Genomic DNA, 8,917 nt, shown 5'->3' on the forward strand with positions numbered 1-8,917 from the left:
TTGGGATGGAGGCTGTCTCTTTACTTAATTTCTGTGCTTGGGGCCACGCTGAGCGTGGGGCGCAATGGCCAAGGAGCCCGGATGCTTCGCTCCTCCAGCCGTGCTGCCTCTGCCCCCCCCCCGCCTTGCCTGCAGGAGCCCAGCGGCGGCCCGGCAGGCGCCGCTTTTGAAAGAAATGCTGGGCTGCCCGGGGAAGCAGGAAGTTGCCAGGGAGAGGGGATCTCGCCAGCTGCTGCCCGCCCCACTGCTCCGCTCCCCCCAGCCCCCGGGAGAAGCAGTGCCCGCCCGCCCGCCCCCCCCCCGCCCCCTCCCCCCCCCCCGGCACCCCCCCCGGGGGGGGGGCGCGGGGGGGCGGGGGGGGCCGGGGGGGGGGGGCGTGGAGCGGCCGGAGGAGGAGCCAAGGGGGGCGTGGCCAGAGGAGGAGCCGGGGGGGCACCTCTTTTATGGTTGCTCCCCCTGCACTCAGAAGCTGGCTACGCCATTGGAAGGGATCTGGACAAATTGGAAAGAGTCCAGCAGAGGGCAACAAAACTGATTAGGGGGCTGGGGCACATGACTTATGAGGAGAGGCTGAGGGAACTGGGGTTATTTAGTCTGCAGAAGAGAAGAGTGAGGGGGGATTTGATAGCAGCCTTCAAGTACCTGAAGGAGGGTTCCAAAGAGGATGGAGCTCGGCTGTTCTCAGTGGTGGCAGATGACAGAACAGGGAGCAATGGTCTCAAGTTGCAGTGGGGGAGGTCTAGGTTGGATATTAGGAAACACTATTTCACTAGGAGGGTGGTGAAGCACTGGAGTGGGTTACCTAGGGAGGTGGTGGAATCTCCATCTTTAGAGGTTTTTAAGGCCCGGCTTGACAAAATCCTGGCTCGGATGATTTAGTTGGGGATTGGTCCTGCTTTAAGCAGGGGGTTGGACTAGATGACCTCCTGAGGTCACTTCCAACCCTAATATTCTGTGATTCTATACCTTTAACCTTCAGATTCCAGGCACTGCAGAACACAGTAAAGGCATGTGTCAGGAGAAGCACGGCACCCAGCTTTTTCTACCACACCCAGCTGACTCTCTGAGCTCCCCCTTTACTTCCAGTTCCTGCCAATTGGGTTTTCCCCTTATTGGGCTAATCATTGTCCCACAAAGTCAACAATCCCTATCACAATAAGTTAACTCAGGGGTCGGCAACCTTTCAGAAGTGGTGTGCCGAGTCTTCATTTATTCACTCTAATTTAAGGTTTTGCATGCCAGTAATACAGTTTAAAGTTTTTAGAAGGTCTCTTACTATAAGTCTATAATATATAACTAAACTATTGTTGTATGTAAAGTAAATAAGGTTTTTAAAATGTTTAAGAAGCTTCATTTAAAATTAAATTAAAATGCAGAGCCCCCCGGACCGGTGGCCAGGACCCGGACAGCGTGAGTGCCACTGAAAATCAGCTTGCGTGCCGCCTTCGGCACGCGTGCCATAGGTTGCCTACCCCTGGGTTAACTGATTCCAGTTAAGCCTGCAAACTTCTCTGTCACTCAATTATCTCAGTGACCTGGGTGCTACACTACGCCCAGCCTTAACATTTTTCATGCAATGTTTTCACGAGGGTGCCGAATGCTTTGCTGAAAGCCGATGGCCAGACTTTCCAGCAGTATTGAGCACTCTCAAATCCCGTTGACATCAATGAGAACTGCTGGTGCTCAGCACGTCTGAGAATCAGACCCGAAATATCCTGCATGTTTTTCTGTGCACTCAACAGCATTTTACCATGACAAACTTTCAGGTATCATTTCTGCGTGACTGTGCTGATCTACATCTTGCCGCTCCTGGTGATAGGATGTGCCTACACAGTGGTTGGCATCACTCTGTGGGCTAGCGAGATACCCGGTGATTCTTCTGACCGCTACCACGAGCAAGTGTCCGCCAAGCGAAAGGTAAGCAGCTTTCCGACCTCATGGCAGAATGATTGGGGAGTGAGTGTGCAAAGGCAATTGAATAAACTTGGGTCTATGGTTATTTACTCTCTCTCAGCCATTCTTTAAATGGAACATAACATATACACAGTGGCCAAACTTTTCAACAGTGGCCACCAACTTTGGATGTCTTTTTTTGGGGGTGCACAACTTGACACACGGAGTCCTGATTTTTAAAAGGGTTGAGACTTTCAAGTACATATGAAATCAATGGGAGCTGCAGTTGCTCAGCGCCTTTGAAAAATCAGGTCCAACCAGATGCCAGCTGGATACCCAGAAACTCAGGCGCAAAAACAGGAGAGGTAAATTTTTAACAATGTGGCGCTGAGTGCTCTGATTTCAAATTAAGGTGTGTGTTATATTTTGGAGAGACTGCATGGCTCAGATAACTGGTAATGGGATCATGCTCGGGACAGAGCCATCATTTCAAATCCAGTCCCTGACAGCAGTGGCCAAAAGTCATTAATATAGGGCAAGGAGGAAGAGAGGAAATCATAGAATCATAGAATATTAGAATTGGAAGAGACCTCAGGAGGTCATCTAGTCCAACCCCCTGCTCAAAGCAGGACCAACACCAACTAAATCATCCCAGCCAAGACTTTGTCAAGCCGGGCCTTAAAAACTTCTAAGGATGGAGATTCCACCACCTCCCTAGGTAACCCATTCCAGTGCTTCACCACCCTCCTAGTGAAATAGTGTTTCCTAATATCCAACCTAGACCTCCCCCATTGCAACTTGAGACCATTGCTTCTTGTTCTGTCATCTGCCACCCAATATGTTTGGGTTCAATCCATTTCCTAAAAACAGGTATCCAAAACCCCCAGCATTCTCACAACAAAAATAATTGGCTCCCCTGGTTGAAAATCACAATAGAAAGACCAAGGGTTGAATGAAGGAGAAGACCACTACTTACTCCTTGAAGTGGTTCCTTCCACGGCAGAGTTGAAGCAAATGTCTGCCTTGCCTATCTGTTTTCCTGTGGATAAACAGAGGACTTCTCTTCCCAGGAGGGCCACCCCACCATTCTCCCCCATAGTTGCTCACACTGGCTTCAGTTCTATTAGGTTTGCTTTGCTCAAAGGGTACAGTGTAAACTTCTGCTATAACCAGGTCTCACTCTCATACAGGTGGTGAAGATGATGATCGTTGTGGTGTGCACATTTGCTGTCTGCTGGCTGCCGTACCACATCTACTTCCTCTTGCATTTTTTTAACCCCGATTGGTACCAGGAGAAGTTTATCCAGCAGGTCTACTTAGCAGTCATGTGGCTGGCCATGAGCTCCACCATGTATAACCCAATCATCTACTGCTGCCTCAATGACAGGTGAGTTATGAGCTTGGCTACTGACTGAGTGCAATAAAGGGAAGGTGTGGGGGATGGTTCGGGTACAGAAGAGGACCCTAGACATGGTGGTGAGTTGCAGCTTAGCAGGGAGCTAACACATCAGGGGTGGCTGTTAAAATTACTCAGAAAATTGTTTGGGTTTACCTACAGCCGGAGCATACCAAATTAACAGCTACACCAAGGCTTCTCCCTACCACAGTTTCTTAAATTAAGGGGCTGATTTTTCCCAAGTACTGAGCACCTAACATCTTCATCGGAAGTCAATGGGAACTGCAGGTATTGAGCACCTCTGAATAATCAGGCATTACATTTTCAAAGGCTTTAGGCGGCCAAAGTCAAATAAAAACTCCAAGCTCTTTCCAGCACAGTTTTCCCTTGTCAACAGGGCTACAGCAGAGACTATAGATCAGACTCGCCAGCGTATACATTTCTTATAGCTCCTCTGGGATCCAATAGTGCAGTCTAGTGGAGAATAACGGCGCTCCCCATCTTAGTTAGATGAAAATCCCTGCGAGAGCTGGGGTATATCCAATCTTTATTCAGTAAAAAAAAAAAGAAGGGCATAATCAAATCGCTTTAATGATTGTCAGCTTGTATTTTCTTAAATGAAAAATGTTCAGCATGAAATAAGTTCTCATTTTGACAATTTGTTTTTCCTTTAAAAGGAAACACTTTCCATTTTTCTCCATGGGGGTGAAAAAGTGCTTGGCTGTTCCCCACTTTCTCTTCCTTATCCCCTACTTTTCCAGGGGCAAGAAGGAGGAAGAAAAGTTAAAGGGGGCAACCCCAACATTCAAAATGAAACATTTTCCTGTCAAACAATCTTTAGGCAAATCTTAATTCCTGAAATTTCAAAACAAAGCAATCCAGTTTTGAAATATTTTGCAAAAATACCAACAAATATCAGCAGGCTCTAATCCATGCCCAGAAAGCAGATAGCAGCAGTATGCCTGGAATGAGATACCCTCTTACTGCCCATCTGGGTCTGTATTTGTAAAGGGACCCATCACCATGGCATGAGTGGCAGCCTCTGGGTTAATAGATTATACGGATCCTACCCTCCCACCATAGTTATAATCCCTGCTTTATATAGGGACACATGTAAGTGCATTTAAATAAAATTGTTACTGTTCTAGCAGATACAAGATTATAAAACTGGGCCAATCCTGAAGTGTCTAGTCGGTCAAACTCCTGTGGCTCAAGTGGGTATTTGGATGGAGTAAAGTTTTCAGGATTTGATCCAATGTTAAACTTGTATATAATGTCATAGGTTCATGCAAATTGAGTATGGCACACTTCAGGCTCCCAAGAGTTTGCAATCTAAACTTGGCGAGAAACACATAAAACATTGGTAAAGCCCTTAATCAATATTACTACGTAAATGGATGCATAAAGGCCATCAAGGGCTCTACCCTTGGAAATAAGAACTTGAAATGCGAAGAGGGACTGGGTAAATGAAAACTTGTTCTGAATAAATTTGTCAGTTATATGCCCCAACTGCAAAAGAGTTTTGCAAGCCTCTCTCTTTTACCAAGTATAATAGCAAGGCAGTGATGGTGGATTGACTGTTGGCAGTGCAGTCCAGTGGTTACACTGGGGTGGAATAGGGATCACAACACAAAACACTGTTCTCAGTTTTGCCACTAACTGATGTTGTGATGCTGGGGGAAGTTTGATGTCTCTGTCTCTGTTCTCCTACTGGAGATAGGAGCATAGTATGGATTGTTTTATTCACTGGAATAATTATTTATTAAGCACCAAAATGAAGAATACTTAATAAGAGCTTTTAGATCCTGGATTAAAAGGTGTATGATAATACCTAGTTCTTACGTAGCACTTGGCATCCAAAATATCTTAAAGTGCTTTTACAATGGACAAAAAACTACAAAGTGGGGAATAACTGGCTAGGTGCTTGTACATCTTAGAAGGATCTGGGAGTTATAGATCACAAATGTGAAGCAGTTACTAAGAGTCCACAATGTGAAGCAGTTACTAAAAAGACTAATGTCATTCTGGGGTATATTAACAGAGTGAGTGTCGCATGTAAGACACAGGAGAATTGTCCAGGTCTGGTCGGCATTGGTGAGATCTCAACTGGAGTACTGTGTCCAGTTCTGGGCACCACACTTTAGGAAAGATGTGCGTGAACTGTATAGAGAGACAGAGAGAGTCCAGACAAGAGCAACAAAAATGAACAAAGGTTTAGAAAACCTGAACTATGAGGAAAGGTTAAAAAACTGGGCATTTTAGCTTGAGAAAAGCAGACTGGGGTGGGACCAGATAACAGTCTTCAAATATGCTAAGGGCTGTTGTAAAGAGGACAGTGATCAATTGTTCTCCATGTCCACTGAAGGTAAGGCAAGAAGTAATGGGCTTAGGGTGACCAGACAGCAAGTGTGAAAAATCAGGACAGGGGTGGCGGGGTAATAGGAGCCTATATAAGAAAGACCCAAAAATTAGGATTGTCTCTATAAAATTGAGACATCTGGTCACCCTAAATGGGCTTAATCTTCAACAAGGAAGATTTGGGTTAGATATTAGGAAAAGCTTTCTAACTCAACGGGTAGTTAAGTGCCGGAATAGGCTTCCAAGGGAAACTGTGGAATCCCCACCATTGGCCGCTTTTAAGAACAGGTTGGACAAACACCTGTCCAGGATGGTCTAGGTTTACTTCAAAGTGCCTCAGTGCAGGGGGGATGGACTGGATGACCTCTCGAGGGTCCTTCCAACCCAACATTTCTAGGATTCTCTGATATCCCAATGCCCACTTTACAGAAGGGTAAACCAAGACACAGAAGGGAAGTGACTTAAAGATCACATGGTGAGTCAGCAGCAGAGCTGGGAACAGAATGAGGCAGCATGGTCTAGTGAACAGAATACTGGACAATAGGAGCATTAAGGTTTGAGAGTTGGTCACACTTCTTGCATCAATGCATATGCTGGGTGACTCCTCCTATGGATTGCACTGAAAACATTCTGTAACCAGCTCAGCACATGCTAGGCCTAACATCCCTGCACTTGGCTGTCTCCTCAGATTCCGCATTGGCTTTAAGCACGCTTTCCGGTGGTGCCCTTTCATCAATGCTAGGGAATACGAAGGGCTGGAAATGAAGTCTGCCAGGTACCTCCAGACTCAGAGCAGCATGTACAAGGTCAGCCGGATTGAGACAACTGTATCCTCCGTCACCGGCAACACTGAGGAAGATATTGAAGAGAGCAACAAAATTAAGCGCCTGTCCGTGGATATGACATCCAACGGCTCCTCCCGCAGTGACTCTAAAACCGTCTCCGAAAGCTTCAGCTTCTATTCCAACACGCTCTCCTAAGCTGCCATCCAACTGAGCAAGGGTCAGAAAATATTGCTTATACCTACGCCCCAGGTCTCCATTAACCATATATCCAGGTGTGCCTGTATTCACCTTTTCCTGATGAAGATGCTATGCCTTGGTTGTGACAGTAGCCACCTCTCAACAGTGTGCCTGTCTGACCCAGTGTAATTACATCAATTAACATCAACAATATCTTCTCTCTCTATGGTATCTTGCAGTCGTTTGCTGGGCTGAATGCTTAACCGATGCTGTTCACTGAAAGCAGATCTTAATTTATGATACAGCATTACAGAAAAAAGTTGGTAGGTATCAGAACCTGGCCTTCAGTGCTACTGTTCATTCTCAAGCTATGCTCTGCCATTGATCGGTGTCTGAATGCAATATAAATTTCCACCGGGGGGGCTTTTTCCATCTCCTTTCCCCACTATTTTTGTTGTCATATCTCCTCCCTTACTTGCCATTCACTTGTTGCTGATTAGCAAAATGGAGAAATGGTATCAAAAGAGGAAGATAGGGCTGGTGACTTATGAAACAATCAATACACCTCCACCAGCTTAGTAGGCAACACTACAGCAAAGGCTGCCTCTCTTGCACATAGTATGTTAAAGACAGAGGATTTCAGTTCCTTTCTGGTGAAGGAAAGATTGAGCTCTTGAGGTTTATTGCTACCATGCCTTTCTTTTTATTCTCCATTGCTCAGCTTTCTGTCAAGGTATACTCCTCCTTCTCCCAAGGATCCTATCTGTAGTGTAGTCCAGCAGAGTTTACTGGATTCAAGTTAAAATTGAGCATGTGACCTGGTTCAGCTTCTTTTGCTCTTACCGCGAAAAGGTTCTAGCACAGCCTTTGATTTCCTCTGGGTCTCCTAGACTCAACTCTTTGCATGATCCTAACCTCATGATGCAAAGACTTCAAGATCTAGGACTACAGAACCAAGCCAGAACCTCAGGTGTTTGCTCTAGCTGGCTGGCTCTGGGGGGTTTCAGATATACCTCAACCCATTGGCCTCGCTCTAATTCCTACACAAAGCTAATTTGACACTCTAGAGCTTGGAAATGCCTTTGTTTAAAGTTCTATATGGGGTTTGTGGCTTCTATCATCATTATCTGGATAGTCCAAGAGACGCACAATACCAAATTCACTGCTACGTTCTTCCCTTTTTAACCCAACCACCCCCAACACCCACCAAATTATTCTTAGTATATAAAGGGAAATACAACAAGAAACAAAATGTCTGGGTTAGCCCTAATTGTCAGGAAATAAATATAGTTTGCAAACAGGCCCTATACCGTCAGCAGTGCACCCCTCCCAGCCCCTCAAAACATGCTTGGGTACTGGTCCTATACATGGCCTGGGTTTTCTTTGGATGTTTCCTAGTTAAGTGCTGAACAGGCCTGACTATGCTTCATTTGGGACACGAGAGCAGTAGGAGAGTGCCAAGAGACATCTGTCTCCAACACATGTAATTGGACAGTAGAGATGGCAAAAAGCATCTTTTGAATGAATGAAACCTCATCAGTGTGCATGTGGGGCTATACCAGGGATAATGAGAGAGGTAGCAGTAGATAGTGCATGTAGTCAGATGTAGGTTTAACAATGCCAGCGGAAAGTAATTTTGTAAATAAGCATGGAATCAGGGCTTAAGAGGAAAGAATATCATGTATCATCGAATACAAATGTCTGATGTAACTGAAAGCTAAAAGGAATGTCTAACACATTTACAAAAACAAAACCTACTAAAAAGGAAGTGATACACTTCTATTGTGGAAGATGCTTTCCAGTGTATGCCTTGCATTTCAACACCATTACTGTAGAACCTCAGAGTTACGAACTGACCAGTCAACCACACATTTCATTTGGAACTGCAAGTACGCAATCAGGCAGCAGCATAGACCAAAAAAACCCCCAACCAAACACACACAAAAAAGCAAATACAGTATAGTACTGTGTTAAATGTAAACTACTACAATAAAGGGAAATCAGTATTTTCTTTCTGCATAGTATAGTTTCAAAGCTCTATTGAGTCAATGTTCAGTTGTAAACTTTTGAAAGAACCACCATAATGTTTTGTTCAGAGTTATGAACATTTCAGAGTTATGACCAACCTCCATTCCCGAGGTGTTCATAACTCTGAGGTTCTACTGTAGGTGCAGCTTGTAAAACTCTGATTCGTTGTAAGAGACTGAAATACTTTGCAGATACCTGGGTGGGTCTAACTGTGGGGTGCCTATCTTTTGGTGAAATCCCCTGAAATGTATGAAATTAAGTCAGAGATTAAATTTGGGCG

At 45.2% G+C, this 8,917-nt stretch overlaps 1 protein-coding gene across 1 annotated transcript in view; it reads left to right on the forward strand.

The window, feature by feature from the left end:
* Positions 1-8,493, forward strand: part of TACR1 (tachykinin receptor 1) — a 94,736-nt gene extending 86,243 nt beyond the window's left edge. The window contains exons 3-5 of the mRNA XM_024203378.1: positions 1,767-1,917; positions 3,084-3,280; positions 6,336-8,493. Coding sequence (XP_024059146.1) covers positions 1,767-1,917; positions 3,084-3,280; positions 6,336-6,627 — 640 coding nt within the window. The 3' untranslated portion in view covers positions 6,628-8,493. The remainder of the gene's footprint in view (positions 1-1,766; positions 1,918-3,083; positions 3,281-6,335) is intronic.
* Positions 8,494-8,917: the final 424 nt, after the last annotated feature.

This window comes from Terrapene carolina, unplaced genomic scaffold (genome assembly GCF_002925995.2).
Source record: "Terrapene carolina triunguis isolate 2854851 unplaced genomic scaffold, T_m_triunguis-2.0 Scaffold53, whole genome shotgun sequence".
In the NCBI taxonomy this organism is placed as follows: domain Eukaryota; kingdom Metazoa; phylum Chordata; order Testudines; family Emydidae; genus Terrapene; species Terrapene triunguis.